This window comes from Nasonia vitripennis (genome assembly GCF_009193385.2).
Source record: "Nasonia vitripennis strain AsymCx chromosome 3 unlocalized genomic scaffold, Nvit_psr_1.1 chr3_random0005, whole genome shotgun sequence".
In the NCBI taxonomy this organism is placed as follows: domain Eukaryota; kingdom Metazoa; phylum Arthropoda; class Insecta; order Hymenoptera; family Pteromalidae; genus Nasonia; species Nasonia vitripennis.
The window spans coordinates 2,592,996-2,617,790 of NW_022279624.1; the positions used below are offsets into that span (position 1 = coordinate 2,592,996).

The 24,795-nt window shown below is 47.1% G+C and overlaps 1 protein-coding gene across 1 annotated transcript in view; it reads right to left on the minus strand.

Moving 5' to 3' along the window:
• The window catches only part of LOC100114360 (kinesin-like protein GA13060), a 228,945-nt gene that overhangs the window by 50,673 nt on the left and 153,477 nt on the right, over nucleotides 1-24,795 (minus strand). Inside the window, exon 6 of the mRNA XM_031925859.2 lies at nucleotides 19,325-19,514. Within this exon, the coding sequence (XP_031781719.1) occupies nucleotides 19,325-19,514 (190 nt within the window). The remainder of the gene's footprint in view (nucleotides 1-19,324; nucleotides 19,515-24,795) is intronic.

Sequence of the window (24,795 nt, forward strand, 5' to 3'; positions counted from 1 at the left end):
CGATAATTATGTATGCGTTGGTAAAGCGCAGACGATTCTCTGTTTATCTCTTATTTCTCGCGTTTTATTTAGCTGCCGCGAGTTTTACGTAATTAAATTGCTTCGCGGTGAGCAGCAGACCGCTTTTGCCTCTTGGCGCTGGTAACGAGCTGGAAAAGTGAGGAATAAATTGACTCTTCGCGCACTGAAAGCATTTCAGAGTATTCGATTAGAGGGAAGGACGAATTAATTAAACACTGTGTATCGGCGGTCGACGGCCGATATGTATCGCAAAGTGTGTTACTGCATTCGATCTGTGCACGGTTTTGATATACTTGCTCATTATCGTTGAGACTAATGAGCGCGAACATGAAAAAAAAGTCATATCATACGGCTTCGGAGAAAGTCTGCTCTCGCATCGACCCCGATCCGCGCAATTATCCAACAATTACGCGACCGCCGCTCGAGATTTCAAAGTTTTATTTAAAAAGTAGCTTTGCGAGATAAAAAGTTTTTGAGGGAGGCTCTCATTACTAGTAATAACTCTAAGAATCGCCTTCAGCACTTTCCGAAAACTTTCTGTATAATTTTGGAGGAGCGCGCGCGGAGTTTTATACCACCGTTATCTCGGGAAAATTAAGTGCACGGGTTTTTGAGATAGCGCAGGCGTAGAGCAGGCGATAAACGAAAAAATAAGGAAAATTCTTTTCTTTTTTCAATATACCAGTAGCCTCGCGCAAATGAGCAAGTTCGCTCGCGTCCAATTGCACTTGTATTAGGCGCGAGTAGCGAAAACGCGCGCGAGCAAAAGGGAAATAAACTTCCACCCCATCTATACGTCTCTCCGTCTGTCGGCTTCTTTTTCGACGTGCTCGCGTTTTGCGCGCGGGCTCACGGTTACATTTCATCTCTCTGAGCGCACGCGTTTTTGAGGACAGCGCGAACAACCCCCCCCCCCCTCGGAAAGTGCGTCGGAAAGAGTCTCCCGTTGCGGAGCGCGCGATTCAGAGTGCAATTTAGCCAGCCGACCATTAAAAATTCAGCGTCTCGTGCTAATATACGACGAAGCGAAAGAGAGAGAGAGAGAGAGAGAGAGAGAGAGAGAGAGAGAGAGAGAGAGAAAGAGAGAGAGAGGGGGAGAGAGAGAGAGAGAGAGAGGGGGAGCCACCGTTACGGCTGGGCCGCTGCTTGTCTCGATGCTACTTTGCGCGAGTGGATTCAGCGTGTGCAGTTTTATGGAGCAACGCGCCGCGGTAGCCGCAAAACGAGGCCGCGTTATTCTCTTTCTGTGTGTGGGCGCGTGCGGCTGCTGCCGGCGGCTTCCGAAACCCTTTGACGGGAGGCGAGCTCACCTACGGATAACCGTTGAGCGCGCGCAAGAGGAAAAGGGAGCCAGTGACATGACAAAGAAATAAATAAAAGAGGCGAAACAGCTAGCGCGGGAGCGATGAAGAATGGCGAGAGAGATAGCGGGTAAGAATGACACATTGACAGATAAAGTCAAAGGGAATGGATGTATCCGCGTCAGGTGCCATGGCTATCGAAGTAGCCGCGAAAAACCTGAATTTTTTTCCCGCAGCAGGCCAGTGTAAGCGAGGTGTAAACGTACTACGGGTCTGCGCAAACAGTTGCTTCCCTGCGAGTCGGTGCAGTGTTTGATTTACTTTTTCATCAGAAAGTTTGGATTTACTTCGCGAGCAAACAGCGACAAAGAGATAAAATCAAAGGTGCGTACAGAGGAGCGTCGATGACCGGAAATACAGAAAAAACAAGAGAAACTTTTTGACTCGTGGAGAATTCGATCAAACAAACAAAAAAGAAAAACTGTGCGATTTGCAAGCGAACGTTATCCAATCTGTTGGATATCGAGTAAACTTCTCTATATCTATTTGGTATTTCCACGAATGCGAATCCTTTTGTAAATAGCGCGCGCGACAAGCATTCGCCTTTGCATACCGACGCAAGTATTCGGCTCTAAGCTATCTCCTGCGCGCGATGGCTTCCGGACTGTTTACGTCTTCTCTCGGCAGGATTGGATTTTTCTCATTGAACGCGAAAAACTGCAGTGAATTCGTCGATAGCCCTACCTTCAATGGATGCCGATGTAATCGATTTTCCGCGTTCTAACAAACCTACGTAATTTGCACACGGTTTGTTTTTGCGAGGATTCGGACGTGTAAACAAAATTGAGATTGCCCTGAAATCGGAGATAAGAGCAAGAATCTCATCCCGTCAGCAGCAGACTAGAATTAAGCCGAGCCCACATTATTTAACGCACTCAGTATGCAATCACGCGCATGGGCTGTGTGTAATCCTCCGAAATTTCTCCTGAAATGAGATTTTTTAAACTACTTGCATAGTCACTTTCCCGAGGGAGCATATTTGTCATTACGGAAGGTCAACGTGCAACACTCAGCACATTTTTGGAGTTTGCGGCTGGATATCAGCAAGCTTCGTCATTCCTGGGTAATTATGTACTTACTTGGTCGCCCTCGGGGCACGAGGTTATTGCACGTAACGCATCTTTCTCCCTCTCTGTCTCGGTCTCTCTCTCTCTCTCTCTCTCTCTCTCTCTCTCTCTCTCCCTTTCGTCCACTCGCTCGCACCTCGACTGGATTCGTTATCCCTTGGGACGGGAACTGCGGGCTAGATGGCTCCGGCTTCTCCTGCTAATCAGAAAGATTAACGCTTCGAACCATTTTTTAAAACTTTGTTTCGACCCATCCCCAAAATGCATTCACATTTTTTTAGAGCTTATCCTTTAGCGGGGTGCTCGACTCCGCTGTTACCGGCCTGAACGTCAGACTTTTTTACAGTTCTCGTTTGCCAAGTTAATTGCATACTTTTTCTTCCGCCATTCCGCTCGGTCGTCTTACTTATCTTAACCATCCTTTCACTTTTTTCATATAGATTAAGTCCCGTGGGATTAAATAGTTTGGGGATTAAAATCGCATTTGAATTATTGCTGCTTTATATCCAGCTCTGGGCGTCGGTGACTATTTTGAACTCGTTACCGAGCAGATATTTATAGATCCGTTCAATATCTCTTCTTGCAGGAGACTCATTGCATAAAAGGACACACGGAGAGCGGCTGTTGCCAAGGGGAAATATCTGCAGGCAACCGATGCGGCTTGAGCTTCGATGACCAATTTTTCGAATATGTTTAGTTTGTATTTTGCACAGGCACAGTAGTGCAATCGTGTATTCCAATGCACAATTTGGCAGCATTATTAATATACAGGGTTGGTTGAATGAGAGCGATGTACAGAAGCATGTATAGTGTTAGAGGAACAATAGAGGTATTCCAGAGAAGAGCTTCCCATGGGTGGCAAAAACAACCATGAATATCTCAAGTTCCACAACACGTGCAGACTAATTGAGTTCGAATATCCAGCAACCAAGCGCTACGATTCAGAAGTGATACGCTGCGCAGCCGTAAAAAGATCAATATTTTCCTGCCAGATATAGAGAGCTATATTTAGTTTTGTGAATTTATTATTGTTATTATTATTGTTATAGTTTCATCTGCTTATGTAATAATAATTTCAACAAAATGTCGATGTGAAGTAAGAGCAACAAAGGTTTCGGCCGGATGGAAATGACGACGTGTCAAGTAAGCGGAGGAAGTATATAGTACTAAATGCGCAGTCATTTTCAAGCAAAAAATTGGGTGCCGAGACAAAGAGGTCTAGAATATAACAGGCGCATTGTCTTTCATTCCGGCAGTACGAAATTCGCGCACGAAAAAGGTCCAGGACGATGCGCCTCGCTGGCACGTCCGACTAGGTTTTTGCCTCATGTCTCAGGCTCACTCTCACTCTCGCCGTATTTCTTTCTCTCTCCCTCCCTCTTTTCGCGTATCTCTCGTGCCAACGAGTCGACACTTCTCGTCTGCTTGTTGCTTCGTACATACTACTAGCAGCTCGGACAGTTTCCGCTTTGCTGTTCTTGCCCTTACCACTTTGCCTTCCACGCTCGTCCCTTGTACGCGTTTTCTCCCCGAGGAAGTTTCCACACAGACTCGTTGTACTGCGCTGCTTTCACTTATTTGCGCTTTCTTACGTAACGCAACAATTCCTTATTTTGATGTCGCGCGTCTTCCCTTTCATCTTTACACTGCAGAGACAACGGCGACATGAGCACAAGTTCGGTTCGGATATTGTTCGGGTTAGGAGCGGAAGGATGATGTGTGTGTGTGTAGTTCGGCTTGAACTTGGAGTCCGTATATATATATATATATATATATATATATATATATAAATAGGCCCTCATAAAAACCCGTTTTTAACCCGGAACAGATATCAAGCTTAATTAAATTTCTAGATATCAACAAAACAAAACAGACTGGGTAAAATTATATATGCCTTAGCGTTAAACGTAGTATATATTGTGTATTGAGGGCGTAAAGTGGGTTTTTCAGACTTAGTGTGGAGTTCCACACCACACGAGGTCTAAAACAACAAAGGTAAAAAACTTTGAATATCAATGACAATGTGAACATCAGTAACTTTTTGAGTTTGAAAGGTTTGTTAAAAAGCATTTACGTTAAAATGGGATCAAATCATGAGATTTATGACTTAGGCATCAGATTGCGCCTATTTAGCCATGAAAGTAATAATTATTGACTCATTCGTTTCAGGTTATACTAATTTTCGGAGTTTTTGGAGCACTCCGCTGTGAAGAAATAATAAATATGAAAAACAAAGATATAGAAAAATTAGGCGATGAAATGCTTGTATCAATTCATTATCATAAGAATGGCTACCCTGGTCAGTTTATTATTGGAAAACTTTTATATAATAAAGTGCAACAGTACATTTCTCTAAGGTCAAGTGACCACTTCAGTGACAGATTTTTTATACAGTATCTCAATGATGAATGTACTCGTCAAGCCATTGGAAGGCACAAGACAGGTGAAGTACCAGAGCGTGTTGCATCTTATTTAAAACTAGAACATCCAGAGAGATATACCGGTCACTGCGTTAGAAGATCAGCAGCAACGCTGTTTTATCAATTGAATAAGACTGAAAATAAGTTGTGCTATATATATTTAGGTTTATTATTCAAGACAAAAAAGAAGAACTTATACTTTCAACACTGCCGATATTTTGGCTGTCGCATGCGGATGCGGCGTCGCTTTTCCTCCCACTACGCCCTCAGCCGTTACCTTTTTTGCAGGTATAGACTAAGGTCCGAGTACCGATTGCTACAGACCCACGCCTGTCCGAAAAAAGGCCCTATCATAAATGACCCTATTATAAAACGTGTCTCCGATGGCGATCGACGGATTTGGTTTTTCCCGTAAGCTTAATCGCTACTCTACCGCTTTCTCCGAGTTTTCCTATACTCTACGCCATTACACATGTACGCATTTTGCTTACGATTTTATGCTAACACAACAAACGCTTTTCTCTGATTCTGGTACGAACATGCAGATGATGAAGGCGATTAAGCAGCTAGGCAGGTGGCGTTCAGACATGATTGCACAATGCTACATAGAAAATTCCACGCACAATAGACAACTTATTTATGAGGATATCACTCATGAAGCTCCAATGAATACATCAAGTATAAATATCAACATGCCACATGCAAAAGCTACATCCAATGGTGCTACACATAGAGAATCAATTGGAATTCCATCGACCAGTACAGAGGTGTCTAATATACACGATGAAGATATCAGATTTTGCCGATGATTTGACTTCTATTGACTTAATAGATAAACATTAAATACTATCTCGATTACTAAAAGTAAAAACATAGGGCTCATTTAAGATTATATTTTCGATGAATTTTTGTTTTTTGTAGATGCAGTTGTAGAAAATGATTTTACTACAGCAGGCAAAAGAACATTAGCTACACCGCTACACTCATCAGCTTCTAGCAGTAGTAAATGATTCCTGTCGAAACCATCCGTAAAAGTAAATTTCAATAATCAAGTCTAATACACAGCAACCTACGGTTCCCAGCACCAGCACCACTTTAGCGAAGTTATTGTTAAAAGTAAATCTCAACAATCAACTCAGTTATATAGTGTTACGGTTATAGCATGAGCGGCCCAAGAAGACCTATAACACAACTGTTTTGTAAAGGGCACATCGTTATAAATACATTCTGTGCGTGGATTCAGATGAGGGAAAGAAGAAAATGCCTATACGCCACCTATTTTCGTTAACCAAAGACTATATAGAGAGCCGGAGCTTCGAAAGGCAAGGAAAAGCTAGTCGAAAACTCTTTTATAGCACAGTGTGGCTAAAATCCGCTGTTAAGTCACGCCTATCTGTGACTAAAGTAGTCCTTTTTTGCACCGTGTTTATCACACTCGCTACGCTCGTGCGCTAACCTCACGGTACAAATAAGGACTACTTTAGTCACGAATAGGCGAGACTTGCGGACTTTAGCAGTCTGTGCTATAAAATTTTATACGATACTCTTGACTTAAATGGTTCAGTTTTACACGGCGCTTAGCGCCTTCGCTACGCTCGGGTGCTAACTGCGCCGTATAAAAAAGAACCATTTAAGTCACACGTATCGTAATGTACTATTTTATTACGGGTACTCGGATTTGACGCTACTGTTACTGCGATTACTCATGCTCGCGCATCGCATTTGTGTGGCGAATATTTTTTTGTGAATTCGAATGACTGCATAATATGAACGGATATGAGTCATTCTACGAGAAGTCGGACCCTTTACGGTCGAGGTCTTGTATTTTTGAGAGCACACTTACCAGACCAAGTTTTTTACGCGTTTGGACATATAATATGTAAAAAACATGGGTGCACCTTCAAACCATATGTCAACAAAAACATTATTTTTTCCGACTGTAATAGACAGCTGAGTCCGAGATTTTCAATTAAAAAAATCGTTGAAAATTACTGCATTTATCAAAAGTTACAAGCAATTTAAAATAGGGTAAAATTCGTTGAAAATGCAAAAATTTGACAAAAAAAAAGTAAAAATGTGGCTTCTCAGGCATTATTTTCGCATTTTCGATGTAAACAACTATATATATTAAAACTTATTTCTTCTAGTTCAACTTTCATTTTTTAAGAAATAGAAGGTATCATTGAAGTTGAACCCTTGATATACTTTTCTTATTCTTCGCAGCAATTCCGAGAGGCGTGAGTGCGGTAGATGTTTGGGCGCCGCACAATACCGGAATATCCGATATTTTATTAAAGTCTGGCAGAAAAATAGCACTTAATAGAACGAACGAGAGAAATGCGGACGAAAAAAAAACTAAAAAATTAAGTACAAAAAGAAGCCATGGAACAAAATAATAATAAATAAATTAAAGGAAATAGGAGAACATAAGGCGGGTTAAAAAGGAATTGGTCAATTGGCAGTCTCGATACTTCGTCTCCTCTCTATCGATTATCGGCCCTCAACGCCGGTTGGCGAAGGAAACGTCGAAAGATGATGAAGGTAAAAGAAAAAGACACGACGAAAAAGGCAGCCTTGAAACCGACCATCCTTTCTTACACCTGGGAAATCCTGTCCCTGATGAATAAGCTTGATATTTAATCACAGGGCGTATCAATTGCATCACTCTTTGTCGACTCTTTATTATTGATTGGACGCTGGCTGCGCTAGATGGTGGGTAATAAAGAGAAAAGAAATTATTGGAGCAAAATTCAATACGAACCCGTTGCAATGCAGCCTTGCGAGAATGAACTCGATTAACCGAGGAATTTCTTGGCTATACAAGTAAATAGACATGACAAGTCAGGTCAGGCTTGACACCTATCGAGATAAAGGATATACGTTCAATTAGCTTGGCAAAATGAACGCACAGCCGAAACGAGGCGAAAACCAACCGAAATAGCGTCTGTGATTCTTTGCGGTCGATGTTCAGTGACAGCAATATACTAATTATATATAGATGAAAAGCATTTTCAGTTGGAGTGTATACTCCTCTATCCTTCTCCGCTCTGCTCTCTGGCATTCCCTTCCCCAGTCTGCTTTCCTCTCTGTGTCCAGCCGAAACAAGTTGAGTAGCAGGACGGATGGTCTTGGGAGAGTCCATTAGGAGGTGGCTAGTCCGCCACGAAGCGGAAGTCCCCCGGGGATTCGCTGGGAAATGGAAAGAAAGTATGCTGGCTCTGCCCTCTCCAGCTCTGGAGACACTACACCGTCTGAAAAAAGGACTGCCAACTGAAATTGCCACAAAGCGAGAGCCGAAGGAATAAGTAGTTAGTTTCTTGAGTGGAATAAGCCACCTGTTCTGCCGAGCACTCTAAAAGAAGCGCAATTCAAACGTGAGAAATGTTTTCAATTATACGGGGTACAACGACTCCAGTCTCGGTGATAGTTATCCATCCACTTCCTGCGTTTAAAATTTAATGGACATCGTATGTAATTCAAGGATTTTTTCGTTTGAATTGTTGAACGCATCCTTGTAAAATAACATCCAATACAATTGTCAGGTCGATGGCAGATGTAATAGGCAACCAAGTTCAGGCATGCATTATATGAGCTGCAATAAACCACGGAAGTTACATATTCAAGACTAACGCGACTTTTATCGCTTGCAAAGGATTATCTTCCAACTTCTCGACATCTTTCCCGTGTGAGTATAATAACGCCGCGGTAAGGGAAACACTATTAAAATCACCTGATTTTGATGCTTCCCAAATTTTTTTATCATCCTTAATAGTTTCATACTCGTTATGTAAACTCATTCCAGGCTTCGGAATAAAATAGCCCGATCGACACAGTTGATTTCTTTATCTTTCAGCATCGATAGAGGCTGCGCTTGGATCGCAATACTCTAATGGTGGATTCATCCCAACCCTCGTTGTCGATATATATCTTGAATCGGCGGCTCGACCATTAATTTCATTTTATCGCCGTGCGGGATTCGCGCCGGCCGGCAGGTAATGCGTTTTAAATGTAAAACAGGCTAAGGCCTAAAGCGCTAACGGGACGCGCCTGCGATAAAATTTGATTCAAACTTTCCGCCCTCTCGACCGCAATCCTCTCTTTGTCCCTGTCGCAAGGGCATGTTTTTACTGCTCTCGAATTGTGCAGAAGCTGTGATTGTGTGCTAAGTTTGATTTCAGCGACGAACGGGCTTGAGCCTCTTCGATGCACGATTGACGTCAAATCTGATCGCAGCACACATGTAATGACGAGCTCAAAAATAAGCACGCGCGGAGGTGAACGACTCGACTGGAGGTAAACGTAAGTACGCGAACACGCACGGTGGTGCAGGCTGAAGTATAAAAACTGGGAAAAGCTCATCTAAATTGGGCTGCGCGTAGGATATAAGCCGGGAGCATAGCGAACGACGAACGGGAGGTCAACCGGCCAACAATGGATTAATTATGCAATGTGCGCTCGCGCGAGTCGTCCGCGGGCCAATTAGCTCGAAAGACAACCACAGCAGCGAAATCTGAGCAGTTGTATAACGGGCCAGTACCGCCGCAGCACCAAATAAGAGGGAGGTGTCCGCCTATATAGCTATGTGCGACTGAGCCGCGCCAGACGGGGTCGCGTTCGTTCGCACCTTCCTGAATAATTTTCAGCGCTGCAGCGCGAAGAGACAGAAGGAGAAAGAGCGAGAGCCAGAGAAAGACAAAGGTATTCGCGCGGTGGCGGCGCCGCTCGATGGACGATGAATTTCAAATTACCCGGGGCTATACTGCATCTCTCCAGCCTTCGGATTATTCAAATGGATGGATGCGCGCTGCTGCTACCATTTTCGCGAGCTCGGCGCATTCCCCGGCTCTATGCAGCCGAGCGGAGTGGCTATGGTGTAGCTTCTGACAAATCCACCGGATTTTATTTTCCGCTCAATATACTTTGCATGTTTCACGGTTCTATACTTTCCTCTGTTTCTTTTTTTTTTGCACAACCGGTCGTATTATCAAGTTGATTTATATGCTGATGGCTCGTAATTACGGGACCAGCTTAGCGTTATGTATCTATGTGGAAAAAAGAAGCAGCGAAATCAGTCTCTCTCGCGTTGATATTCACTCTCGCTTTTAACGTGGCCGGCGTATGCGCGTCACGAACGGCGGAGCGTGCTTTGCGTAGAGCCGCATAAGCTCTTTTATTATGCCGTAAAAAGTATAGGATTCCCCTCCGCATAATTAAAAGGAATTAATATCCCAACGCTATATTACAGCATTTTTCAAGTATTTCATTTCAATTATCAAACCAATAACAATTCTGGACGCATATTCGTTAGGGAACGGCGGCGGCAGCATTCTCGGTATTCCGCACAATCTAATCCCGAACCAAAGTGCGTCATCTCCAGGCAATGCGCAATCATGAATCGATTATAAGAACGAGCCTTCATTAACGCGCACCGATGCGGCGCGAGAGCGTAAAAGAAAAGTTTCGAAGAATACATAACACTAAACGCTGCGATCAGACTGGCTCGCAGCATATTGCGGCCGAGCGAGGCAATTTCCTCGCGGTGTCCCCCTCGGAAAGAAGGAAGTAAGTAGCGAGCTCGGCTGGCCCCGCTCAGATAACGCTGGCGTGTATATCTGTATCGCCTGATTAATTCCCGGCTAATAATCGCATCGTATACAGAATATGAGTATAGCTTCTGGCGCCGCTGGCACAGAATACACACATACGGTATAGTGGCCGTGCTCGTTTCACAGCCGTCTGGCAACGGGCATAACAGTGCAGTGCGCACGTGTGGGGCGAGCGCACTCGAGTGCAACGAGTCTGGGAAAAGCGTTCAATTTCCCGGACGCACCTTCTTCGCCGCGCACAGTCGGAGGAAGAGGGGGGATATGTATTGCGCGCGGCGCATTAATCTCGTTTAGCGCGCTTTATTGCCGGCGAAGTAAATTGCCGGGGCCGCGCGCTAAATACCGGAGCGCGCATGTATGGCCACTCGGAACCTCGCTGCACGCACCGGCGCGGAATCAAACAAACACGGAAGCGCGCGATGGACGAGGAGGAGAGTCCGCGCGACTAGGGTAGATACACAGTTATTGCATTAACTCATCATTGTCATTTTTATCACGCGCCCACTTGAATGAAGCCGCTCGTTATTCGGCTGCGGGGGCGACTGCTGCTGGCTTCACTACCGGGCGCCCCCTTTTTTCGCCAAACTCGCCACTTGTTTTCGCGCGCGACTCTTGAGCTTGATAGAGAGAGAGAGAGAGAGAGAGAGAGAGAGAGAGAGAGAGAGAGGGCACCACCGCATGAGAGGCCGATCGAATTGAGAGGCGATTCGACGAGCCATTACTCGTACCACCGTAGCTTCCGTATACGCTTTACGGCTCTGGATACTGCTCGACTCCGGTATAGTGGCCCTCTCTGACGCAGTCGTCTTTTTTATAGATCACTTCGTGATCCGCTCGATGCTTTATATTGGCGTATACAGTTCGCGAATAATTCAAGCCCTGGAATTCATTTTACTTCGTATCATTGATGCGCTTTTCACGCTGGCATAATATCGCGCGTTCAACTTGAATTTTCGATGCTTGGTTTTTCAGCATTTATTCGGTAAGCTTCGTGCTTTATTTTCTTCTACCGAATCCACCTCGAACTTTTTCTCTTCCCGGCATCAACCTTCCAATTTTCCACCTACGCCGCGGCGCTACGGAGGATTAGCCACTAACGAGTCGTGCTACGCGTACGAAACGCAATTTCCCATCCCCAAGAGCCGACAAAAGAAAAAAGAGCTCGCCAAATAAGGCTGAACGTGGCGGGCAAGCAATAGGTCGAGGTTTTTCACTCCGTCGTGATTATTGAGAGATAATACAGATACCTCAGGCTTCTGTATATTGCGCGGTGCTAGCGAATAAAAAGATTATTTCTCCTTTTAATTAATGAACTCTAACGTGCTTATATAATGCACATTTTTACTTCAAAAAGCGACCACAAGCAGTGAGATTGAAAAAACATATATATTATAAGGGTGCATCTAAACTTGATTTTCATACGTGAGTACGTGTACGGATAGCAGTGTATAAATCCCAAGCTGCATCGAACTAGCTCCTTCCTTACAGCCAGGATAATACAAGTTCTCGATTGAGTCTATAGCGGAGTTGCGAAGGGCGACAGAGAGCATGGCCAATATGTGTACAGGGGCGATGTACAAAACCGCTCTCACCGGCTTTTCATATCTCATATAATATGCTCCACATGCTCTTAATTATGCATCAAGCACAACAATCTCAGTCATTCTGAAGTTTGACGTCAAGTTTAATATCGGTACGCAGCGTGTGGCTCGCCCCCGCGCCGCGTCGTCTGGCGTCAGAGGAAATTTGACGAGAGTGAAGTTTGCTCATAAGCACGAGTGCGAACTATACCGGCCAGCTCCACAGGAATCTGCTTTCTCTCTCTCTCTCTCTCTCTCTCTCTCTCTCTCTCTCTCTCTCTCTCTCTCTCTCTCTCTCTCCCACCCCCGAAATTTCGTGAGCCGGTCCGACGGCTGGAATCCGGGAGTGTAGCGCGGGGCAGACGCAGCGAAACTCCGACGCGTCATAGGGCGCTGCAGATAGGGAAAGCCCGGCGGAATACTTTTGACGCAGTCCGCCGGCCGTCGGCGCGATTAATTAAGCTCGTTTGTCCGTCAGGTCGGATCAAATCGTGGCGGAAGCGCGCGGAAGAGGGGATGAGAAGCAGAGAGCAACAGCGCGGAGCCAAGGCGCGTTACAAATGCGTGCGAGCAGCGCGCAAGAGGCTGCTCCGTCGCTCGCCATTACCGAGCGCTGCGTCTGCGGTTGTAAGCTCGATTTGTAAGCGCGACTGTAAGGCCGGCCGCGTTTGGGACATTAGTTAAGCCGAGAACGGAGCTCGTTTTCGCTCCTGCTGCCGCGCGGCTTCTCTTTCTCTCGCCGGCTTCCGGGGATTTGCGGACTTACGCAGAGAAAGTGAGCAGCGGCGTCCGGCTCGATTTCACTGCGCGCGCGGCCTCTGTCGTTTCGATCCCCTGCGCTGGCTGTTGGCGCCGCTATTTAATCACGCGCTTACGTGACGCTGAACTGATTGATAAACTTTGACCCGCGCCGTTAGAGGCTGTTATATTGGCTCGTTGACTGCTGTTTTACCCGGGCTTTGAGTTTTAAAAGTTCGCGAGCGCGTTAAATAGCCCGGGGCTGAAATTCAATTTGACTATATGTATAATAAATGTGCGCGTGTCATCGCTGCGCTCGATCGAATGTGGTTCGTTTTTTTATCATCGAAAGCAAACAAATCGCGATGGCGCAGAAATTTAATTATGTCTCGGTCACTCGCGCGCGTATTAAAGCGGTCAAATGTCTCTGCGATTTCGCGTGTGGCAGCGCGCGACTAGAGCTAAAATTAATGAATTTCCGCTGTAGTTTACACGCTCTAGCGCATGCAGTGACGAAATTTAATTCGAACGACGCAGGTGAAAAAGCGAAGGGTAGTCGGCCGGATAAAAAGAACAAACATTACACTACACCTGCGAACTTTGTGCGAAAAACTCTCTTGTCGCGTTTACGGACGGCTGGCCAGCGCAGGGAAATTTCTTTCGCGGGTGCGGTGGTAGTTTTATTTTTTTTTCGGGCGCGAGCCGGGCCACTGTTCATTCGGTTCGCCAAACAGCGGAAGCGCCGCGCGCGTCCAGCATGTTCGTCGAAATTAAACAACGTTTCCGTGCGCTGCTGCATGCCGGTGTGCCGTCTATCCCCCTTTCCCCTTGGACCATCCGCCGGCTCTTATGCTCCCACACCTTCGTCTCCCCGCTCCCCCAGCCGTACTCGCTCTCTCTGTCTCTGTGCTCAAACTCCGTCGAATCCCGTTTACATCGAAATACTCATTGGTTGAGCAAACAGAAAGTGCCGCGGACCGATTTACTCGTCCTCCAGCTGCTATCTTTCTCTTTATTTCAGATCCCCCGTTCTCTCGCCCTCTCTTAATCTGGTCCTCGCTCGCTTTCTCCCGCTTAGCGACGAATCGCCAAAAAGCTTTGCAGATTTATCCGCCATAAATATTGCGGCCGCGCGCCTGTACCTGTGCCGAAAGCGCAAAAAAGCAGTTAGCACCGTATCAATTACAATAATTCACCCACGCTCGAAAGTGCGACATGCCTGCTCTCCAGATACAATGCCGACTTCGATTTGAATTTTTCCCTCCCCCTTTTCATTCCGAGGATAAGCTCTTGAAAGCTTTTCTCTAATTTTGGTTATCGCGCTTCCTCGTTTACGAGCATTAGCGCTCCGCTAATGAAAAGCTCGCGTAATAGTAGAACTTTTGGGACGTACGGGCGTTTCTAAATTTTGAGTGTTACGCGAGAGATCTGCTCTATGAGGAATATCAATTATGACGCGCAAGTGAAGAGAAGTGCAAACTGGAAATGAATCCCAGGACACACAGAAACAGAGAATTCGCTCCTGCAGTAGCCAATTTGATCAAACTTTGTAAATGAGCACCCAGGGCCCGATCCAGAATCCTGCTAAAGCGCGCTAACATCGAGCAAACATCGACTAACTGGAAAACTCTTTGTGATATTTATGATAATAGAATTTTGAGCGCGTTCACCGATTAAATTCTAAACCGATACTCGTAGACCAGCGCGAACGGGAATAGAGCCGGAATGAAGTCGAAACCCGAGCGGGTTTTAGAAGCCGGGACATTCATTAACTGTCTGAAAGAAGCATCGCCGGTCGCCTTTATGGAACGAGAGACGCGAATCTCCCCGGACGAGTTACGGATTATCTTTTAAAACTAACTTCCATAAATAATTTCCCAGGGCGAGGCTGGCTAGACGACGACGCGGTCTCGTTCGAGCTGCCTTTTTCCCGCACGCCGCCGTGCACCCCTTCCGCCGCCTTTTTACCGCTTCCCACCAGGAAGAAACTTCCTAATAAATTCATGAGTCGGCGAGAACGCGTTAATGTCCTTACAGCTTAGCTAGTGAAACGAGCAAGCTGACGCTCGGAGCTTTCGAACGACTGACCGGCAGCCATGTCCGAACGAACGGAGTTCACTGTACCGGAAAGCTCCGGCTGCTGCTTGTTCTTCACTTTTCGCCCGAAATTTCAAATTAGCCGTCGATTTGCTATTAGCGCGACAAAGAGGGCCGGGAGCGGCCGGGCAAAAGTATGCAAAATCGCCGCGTCGAAACATTAGCATCGAACGAGGCTCTAAACAGAAAAGTTTAGCGCGGAAAATATGTCTCCCGTGGGCTTTTCGTGCCTTCATTTTATGGTTCGCGGCGCAGACCAGTTTCCCGCTCTATCTCTCTTTACATATTCATGTTTGCAAATCGCCGAGTGGATTTTTTCGAAAAGAAAACAGACAACAAGCCGCAGACTGAGCTTCGTGTTTCGCAATGACAAAAATAGGAGAGCGAGCGCGATATTCAATCGAATCGCGATGGCCATGTAAGGTGCAGCAGCAGCCGGTGATACTCGAATTTAGTGCCGGTATAAGGTCGCAGCGCGGGAGGTCTATATAACAATAGGAGAGGTGATAAATGTATCAGGGGCGTAGTCGATCATTCTCGGACGTGTTCGGCGCTGCTCCGCTTCGGTCCTTCGTTCTACACACGCGCGCGCGCATATGCCATTTCGAAGCTGCGAACGCGCGTATACACAGAGACACACGGACACGGGTCTGGGGAGGCGGAGTGGCCGTAGATACGGAGGCCGAGACCGCAACGACCTCCAATTATCCTGCGGGAGCGCCACGTGGTCCGGCGCTGTCTCCGAGGTAGTGCCGCCGCTGCCCTCCCGGTGGACGGTATCCCCGTGAATGCATTCATTATTAGGAAGCGTGCTTCATCCAGGCCGATGTGTGTGTGTGTACGTATGTGCGCACGCGGTCGTGTGCTGCAACCCTTCTGCACTTTCGTATTAATGTCGACTACCAAATGTACTTTCGCGCCGCATAAATCACTCCCCCTTCCACCAGGCGCAAGCGACGCCCTCTCCGCGATCTGTCCTCCCCCGATTACGCTGCTACTGCTGCTGCAAACTTTTAATAGAGAGCGAGGCCAATTTTTAATGTTTGCCCGGCACTCTCTCTCTCTCTCTCTCTCTCTCTCTCTCTCTCTCTCTCTCTCTCGCTCGCTCGACTGTCGGTGTACTTGCTTGTATCTCAAATTTACTCGACGCGTCCGCGTGATAAATCTTCAATTACGGAGTAATTACACTTTTCGAATCTCGGCTCTTGGACGTGAGCTCTGGAGCATTTCACGGTTGGTTTTGAAGTAAAAAAGCGGATGCGATTCGACGACGACCCTTCTTCATTAGAAAGAAATAACGGGAAGGGAATCGCCAACGGCTCTCGTCATTATCGCCGCGATTGCGAAGTAAAATCCGATATTCTCATTAAGCATTCTGAGGTCAAGGGCGCGCCACCGCGGTCTCGCGTCGAAGGGTCGCTCGGACGTTCGCCTTTCCCCTTTTCTCGACGACGACGTCGACGATGGAGGGAGAGCAGGCGCGCGTAAGACCGGACATTTCAATAAAGTCCACAAACGCCGACCGCCGACGTTCGTCCTCCTGGTCAGCAGCTTCCTGGGTGAAATTGCGCATGTCCTTGCGGACTTCTTCCCAGCGCGATCCGAACAGAGGCTGCCCGCCCGCTCGCTCTCGATGGAAAGAGGGAAATCGATTTTGTCCTCTCCGCAGGCCGCCAAAGGGGATGGCCGGGTTTTTTACGTCGAAAATTATTACGTCGTCGTCCCCCAAATTCCGGATGTTTTAGATTGAAATTTTTCAAATTCCACTTCTCTCGGCCATTTTCGGCCAACTACATTAACAAGCGAGTAAATATAGTCCTGGAATTCTTCGAATTTTACGCCGATGTTTATTGGAGTTTCCGAAGTGTCGGCGCAGAAAAATTTAATTTCATTTTTCGAGAGAACAACGCGTGCTGCCGAGTGTCTGCGAGTCGTCTGAGAGGGCGGCGCGGGTTCGATCTATCTCACTCGGGATCGACGGAAGCGAATGGGAAAGCCTGTTCTAATTCGTCCTTCGCTACATCAATTCTCCGAATTAGCGAAATGATTTCCTACCAAACTTCCACTGCCACGACGCCGTCGATCTTTCGCACAGTCAACTTTTTCCCCTTATCGAGAGACTTTTCTCGCCTGAGCTCGGTTATAAAGCTCGCTAAAGCTTCCTGCTAAATGTTTCATGAAATTTATATTTATAGGCTCTCTGAGGTGATGAAAGTTTTCCTATTGCCTCGATTAATCAGTCGCATAAATATTTTTCATAAGTAGCTATCGAGTCTTTCACAATTTGACAGAGCTCGAAATTTTTACACGTCCGACAACTTATAAACAAAATCGACTCTCGAAACAATGTCCAGACTTGTCTCCCGGATGTCTTGAGACTTCCTCTGCAAAATTAATTATTCAAATCTCTAGGTGAAAAGGGAAAATCCAGGAGTATCTATAAAAAAGGAACAAGACGAGGGTGGACGCGACGTGCAAGGGGACCTCTAGTTTTAGGTGGACGCGGAGTGTCATCGTTCACATGGCCCACACGCATGGCCGAATCGGAGCTCCACTTAGCCCACTTGAAAAGTTCATTTGGAGGGCTTTTATTTGTTCGCCACTTGTCTGCTTCTCGAGAATTCGCCTTGTTCCAGCTTCTCTACGCCGATGCCGTCTCGGCTTGCTGCAAGTTATTATTCGTCGCTTTCAACTAACGAGTTTCTATTCTTTGAGAAAAACTTTAATAACTAAACTGTTCCTGAAAATTATAAGTAAAATATTCATGTATAGATCTTTTCGAATAAAGCGCGTTTGTTTGTCCAAGGTCACAAAGAAATTTGATGGGAAAGAAGAAAAAGACCAATTTCTGCGACGCCAGGGCGGAGTATGGTCGGGATAAAGGAGGTATAGGAAGATGGGCGGAAGAAAAAAGAAAATAGCCAATACACGACCGTAAGAGCCTATAAAAATCACGTCTTTAGTCTTGCGGGATATTGACTTTGCTCGCAATCAGTTTGCTCAGACGAATTGGGGTTGAACTTGGGTCGCGTATTGTCCAAAGAGATAGTTTTCAGTCTTATAATCTTATATCGATGGCTGATTATTGAAAGTTGCTTTTTTGCACACATTTGTATGGTCTACTTAACCCAGCTATACGTGCTGTTTGATGGTCTTCTGCGAAGCTGGGTTTCCTATATGATTACACTGTTTCTGCCAATACAGAGGAAACTCCCAGCGTAGATAATTCATTATATTCGTACATTATATGTGTGTAAGGAATAATATGCGTGAACTATTTAAAACGTAATACCCGTGCTTATTATCAGAGAAAAAATGTAATATACACGCTCTGGCCATATATAAGACACAGAAAAAAATCAAGAGAAATATGAAGGAGCAAGGAAAAGACGCTTTTTATGAACCAGCCCACGGAGAGTCGGCTCCTCTCTCTCTCTCTCTCTCTCTCTCTCTCTCTGTCTCTCTCTCTCTCACTCTCACTAAATTACGTAGACTTAATTCCGAGATCTAAGGACGACTTTTTCCTTTTTACCCTCCTTCTCAATTTTAGCTCTCATAATTATCTGCTATCGCATTGAAATATTAAAAAATTTATCCACGCATTAAAAAAATCCGCTCGTCTCCTGGTTTGCATTAGCTAATTTCTCTTCCAAATAAGCCAACTGAATTGAAGGGTTATTTTCGCGAAGCTTCCCTGTACTCCTTCGTCCATTAGTTCTTTTCGGAGCTACAGCATTACGGTAATTTAATCAGCGCTAGTAATTTCACACTCGCTCGCAACGGACTGCGTCATATACTCTATTTCCGAGAGCACATCCACCCGAGGCGAGGAAGCTCGAGCCAGTCAATTTCGCCGTCGCGACTCTCGCGCAAGAATAATTTCGATCCGCAATCGATCAACCGAGCGCATCCGTCATTGTTGAAGAAGCGCATTATTCGCGAGGGCTGCGAGAGAGAAAGGAGAGAGATGCATTGGAATAGCACGGGCGTTTGTTACGGCTTCTTAGCAGCTGATCCGCGCGGCAAATATTTATACGCGAGTGGCGGCAGTGTTTGCCGATCGTCGGGATTGCCGAGAAATGCTCCTCGCGCGCGGGCGGCATCAGTCGCGTCTGGCGACGGCACTCGTCGCTCTCCTTTCCGCGCTTCCACGTCTATCACGCGGAGTCTCGCGCCCGTCTTTAGCAGCTCTCGCGCTGCCTGCCTGCTCATAAGGCGACGCGAGGACGTGCGTTTGGAGGCGCTCATTCGCGGCTCCGATATCGCTCTTTCATCCGAGAGGGAGTAATAAAGCCGAGATGAAGATGCGCTCGACGTAGGTGTGGACGAGAGCACGAAACAGTTTAGCGAGGGCGATCAATTTGTCGCGCGGACGGCTAAACGAGAGACTGCAGCTGTGTGTGGGGGTCAGAATCGATTTGGCACGGCACTTACCTTTCCGACACCTGAGAGCTCCTTCACGCCTATCCTCCTGATGAGCGCCGGCGGGGCCGGGGGCGGCGACTTGAGGAGCATCGCCGCATAGCCGTTTGGGCAGATTGCCTGCTCGTCCGGGGCAGCATTCTCGTCGCCCGAGCGCCGCCGACGGTGCGGACTCGACGACAGATTCAGCTTCTGCGCTGCCCTGAAAGCAGAAATAATAGTTTTTTACTCGACTTTTACGGCCAGCCTCTCCTCCTCCAGCTCTCCCGATGCTTCTCGCTCGGAAAAGCTTTTCCAGCCCAAGTTCGAGCGAGCTTGCAATTTCTCCACACTCGTTCGAAGCTCGATCTTTTTTAATGCAAAAAATACTCAGTCGAACCTCGTGATAGTGCGCTATAGGATAGTCGGTGCGAGAAGTCGGCGTGCAGAGCTTCGACTGCTATGTGGGCGGGTGACGTACTCGAGGAGCTCGGGTGCGGGGGGCAGTAATCAGCGCCGGTAATGTGCCGGAACTCGCGCGTGGAGCCCTGCGAGCCAACCGAGATAGTGTATGGGTTATGTGCGAGAGCGCAAGACGGGCACATAGCAGAGAGGAGCGCGCAGCAGTATCGCCACCCCCGGGCCTCGTTAACCCACGCTCTGTGAAATTGGAAATACCGGGACGCCCGGCGCCGGGAGCACAGCGCTGTAAAAAATGGCGGGTTATCAACGCGAGCGCGCGTTCGTTGTTCGCTCGAATTACGAGGCTGTCGAGTAATCCCCTTTCATCACTGCACCCCCGCCAACTGCTGTCGTCCCGCTGTTACGCTCTCAGAACTTCCGCCGCTGCAGCCCGCGATGTCCGCGCGCGATGCACTGGCGAATCGCTGCGTATCCCTTGAAAATTTCCCGAGAGTTCTCACACAAAGCCGTGGCCGGGATTCTTCGACATATCGGTAGAAAAGCACTTGCGCGCAGCGCGCGCGGGGAGTATAAGCTGTCGAAAAAAGAAGGGAAATTGCGCGGAAGCACTTGTGGAGTTGGAGCACGCGGAAGAGAAGCCCTCGGCGAACAAAGCGGCCCCATTGTCGTCTTTTCGAAAGCCGCGCTCGGCCGGAATATTGGGGCTACTCGGGCGGCGCGCGCGGGCGCACGGGCGCACGCACAAGTTACGCGGTCCGAGCGCGGTCGGTTGATTTCCGTTTTAACGAGGACTACACTTGCCGGAAAATCGTCACGCGTTCCCCGAGTTTTATGCCGGCCGGGCTCTCACTAACGACCCCTCGACTTTTACGTTCGGTTTAATTATTTCGAGCCCCTTTCTGACGTCGCCGCGGCACCTCCGCTCTGCCCTGCTCTCTTCGGCCTCCGACAACTTTATGGACCGGAACTCTAACGAATGCACTCCGTACGCGCGCGCGCTCACCTCGACACCACGACTCTTCGATCCTCAGCTTTTGTCCTTGCGGTTTTATGACTCTCGGAGAGAGAAAATTTATCTCGTTCTGTATAGCCAACGCCATTTCAATTGACACCGCGTCTTTCTCTCTCGCCGGCTGGAAAATTCCATGTGCATGACGCTCTTTTTTTCAACCGCGTCTGTCGGTCTGATATACCAATGATTACTTTTTTGCCTGATACCGCCAGCCGCTTTCGTCCAATTTGCGAAGTAGATTCCTTCCCCGTCGAATCAGTGTTTAGCAATGAAGCTTCCGATAGACGGGCTCGCGTAATTTTACAGTCTCCGCGCGCGGCGCATGATTGAAAATTGCGCCGGAGAAGAATTCCGGGTATCAATTTCGCCGGCTCCCATCGCGGTGGTCCACAGTCGGATCGGAAAAAGAGCAAACAGCGCGGCGCGCAAAAAAAGCAGGCATCGCGAGCGCGAAAAAGAGGCACACGCGAGGTATCCATCACTGCCATAAAGAACGCCGGCTGGCCTCGAGGGATTGCGCGGTGGCATGTCTATCTTCGCTGAAAAAGCTCGCCTAACTCAAAATCCATAGCTTGAATTATTGAAATGCTCCGGGGTATATGGCGCGGGAGAGAAGACGCTTACCGCACGCGGCATGCCCTCTGCGACTACGCCATCGTCGCCGATGGAAATTTGACGCTGCGGAACTTGTTTCTCCGCAAGCCGAAGGAAAAGACGCGGGAAATACTCTATACCAAGGAGACCCATAGCGAGCAGCGGAACTCGACTGCCGCGTAGTTGATTTCGGAATCGGAAGTGTCTGACAGCCTCTAAACGAGAGGGGTTTTTTCGAAGCCCGTGCTTCCGCGAGAAAAACTTTTTAACTCAAACATTTAAATGGCCCTGGGCAAGTTCGCTGGCTCGCAGAGAGTCGAGGAAGAAGAAGGAGCCGAAGAAGAGCTGCGCCGAAAGAAGTGCCACAGTCGTCGCACTTTTGAGCGACGCGCGCTAGCGCAAACAACGCTGCAGCGCTAAAACCCGATGCCTATATGCCAGCTACTTTTAACTTTGTCTTGCGCTGACGTTTGGCCTCTCCCTTGCGTCCTTTCCTCCCTTCGCCCTCGTCTCTTTCGCGATTTGGCACCGGTTCAAAGTATTAAGACAGATTACGCGACTTCGTACTATACACTGCTGTGCAGGCTCGAGCGGCATTTACTGCGCGTCATTTTTCAGAATTTCCAAAAGCCATTAAAAACGTATCATTCCGCGGGGGTCGATGTCGCGCCGGTGATTTATTTTGCTGCTTCTTAGTCTCAAATTTGTTTTTAACGATGCGCAACATTACGAATCCGGAGCACGCACTTGATGAATCGCGCGTATAATGTACCTATTCGCAGTAGCTAAGAAATGGACTTCCCGTGCGTAATCATTTGTTCTATATTGATTCTGCAATCAGATTACCCGCCGGTCCGCGCGCAGGAAGGCTTTCCGTTTAACAAACTTTCTTCGCATTCTTGCTACGAGAGGGAAATCGAAGAGGCTGTGCAGAATTGAAGGTCGCAGGTGCGTGTCGCTGTGGAGCAATTTGTGCATCAATCCGAATAAACAGATGTGTTTTTTCGTCCCCCTCTGCGCTACACACGCGAGACACATGCTGTCCATTATATGATTTTCTCGGGTACTTTGTTTCCTTCCCGAGCAGCGCGATAGCGCGCCAACTAGTACAATAACGCACTATTCGAAACCTTATATATTTCAAAATTTATCCTCCCGCGTATCCGTTTGCGAGAATACGGAATTCCTTCGCTATAATGTTTCGGTTTCGAGTGCGTGATCGATAGCCTGCCAATGTGGAAGGCTCGCTTTAATCAAATAAATAGCATGTACCAGTCTGACAAACGCGCAATTTCTCAGATCTTAAAATAAATCCTCCCGCGGAAAAAGCCGACATTTTTACCCGCCGACTTATGGCCACTTTTGCGCGCGCGCGCGCGTAAGTATCGTGCATTATAAATCATAGAAAAATACACACGTATCCACGTGCGCGAGACTGACAAGGCGGTAAAGAAGGACGAAGGCAGTGGTAGTATAGAGAAGAGGGAAAGAAAGGCGGAGTGAGAGGGATATAAAGTTAACGATGCTGAAGTGTATGGAGGAGAGCGAAAACTGCAAGTGTAGAGAGAGAGAGAGAGAGAGAGAGAGAGAGAGAGAGAGAGAGAGAGAGAGAGAGAGAGAGAGAGAGAGAAGAGAAGAGAAAAGGAGAGGCGGGGTCACGTGCGTCTAGACGTAAGTAAGGAACAGCGAGGCGCGGCGCGCGAGTGAGCGTAAAACACAAAAGCAAAAGGAGTTGTCGGGGTCTCAGCTGTTTGCTGCTCGCGGCTCTGATTGAATTGCTTCCGCAGCTTTTCTCTTGTGTATCACGTCTGCACCGAGAGCTGGCGGTCGCCATGCGTGGATAGGGCAATCTTCCCATATTCACTTTCGTGTGTCGTCCTCGTACGAACTCACTCGGCGTCAAAGGAAAATGCGCGCCTATGGCTTTAAAATAAGCCCCCGAATACAAAGGCGACGCGCGCAAAAACTAGTCCCGCACAAAGGATTGGTGTGTACTAATATGGGATACACGGCTACGTTGGGGGTGCAGGCTTTTTTCGCCGAAATCCGCAATGTTCGCTGGAAATTGAATCCAATATGGTAAAACAAATACGCGAATATTATTACATTACTGACATTGACTTGATGAATTCCCGTTAACTCTTTGTTTGCACAGTACATTGAATAGGTAAACTTTTCGTTGATTGAAACGTTCAGACTTTCCGAGCAGCTCCGCCTGGCTCTGTTTGAATCTGCAATTGAAATTAATTAATTTTCCGTCCGATTTATATCAAATATAGAATAAATAAATTTCGCCTGGAAACTCGGCGATATGCTTCATCGTTTAAGTAAAAGAGAAAAAAGCAGGTTACAGGCCGCTCGCGCGAGAAAAGACAAAAGGAGCATGATGAGGAATAGCGATGGAATGCAAGAGAGAAAGAGATGCTATCAGGTGCAAAGGGCTTCATTGAACTAACGCGTTGACATTTCAATCGGTATCTGACGAGAATCGTGAGGTGAAAGAGATAAAAGGAAGAGAACGAACGGGTAACGGCGACGATACTAGGCCAGATTCGTTCCCTCGATACGCACACTTGACAAGTTGATGTGCAACCGTTGGAAACGTCACGTAGGGCTGTCCAACTATTGCTTGCCAACGGACATGCTTCACACCGAATAGAATGCAGAGAATGTTGCATCGATGGATACGTAGATTTTTTATCTTCGCCATGTAATAACTCAGTGAACGTGCAGATTTTAATCCATTACTCACGACGATTCATTGATTTCGATCGATTTTTTGATTTGAAATAAAAAAAAAATGAAAGAATTCCTACATATTGAATGACAACGGAGAAAGAAAGGATATCGGTTTTCCTATATTTATGAGCGTAGTTGAACTCTAGTATCGCTCAGACGTACAGTATCGATCGCACGGAGCCTTTGTTGCATAAAATCCAGCTTTATTAATAATTTGTTTTTCGTGAGTATGCAGAAATCAAATTATTCCGCTGTGTCGTATACTGATGCAAAGTCATTAAACTTTAAAGTAGCTACGATAGGATGATCGGTCGAGCAATATTCAGAGTGAAAGTTTTAAAGCGACTATATAATATTAAAGTTCGCATAGATCCGCGCATAAAAAGCCCGACGCGTCGGGCTAGCAGAATAATTGCAAGAGCCGTTGATTGTTATGCAAAGAGGATGAAATCACGAAAATTCGAGGGAGGAGGGTTCGAGAGAAGGGATCGCGGGATAAGCACGTGGGTGGCAACAGTTCCGCAGGGAAGTATAACTTCTTGAAAAAGATTTGGAGAAAATAGCTAGCTAGTCTGCCGGAGAGTAAAATAGTCGGAGGGGCAGAGGTGTTAACAGCGCTGCCGCGCGTGTACGCGTGCATGATGTATCGGTGTGCGAGGCGAGAGGGGTTGCAAGTGTAGAGAGAGAGAGAGAGAGAGAGAGAGAGAGAGAGAGAGAGAGAGAGAGAGAGAGAGAG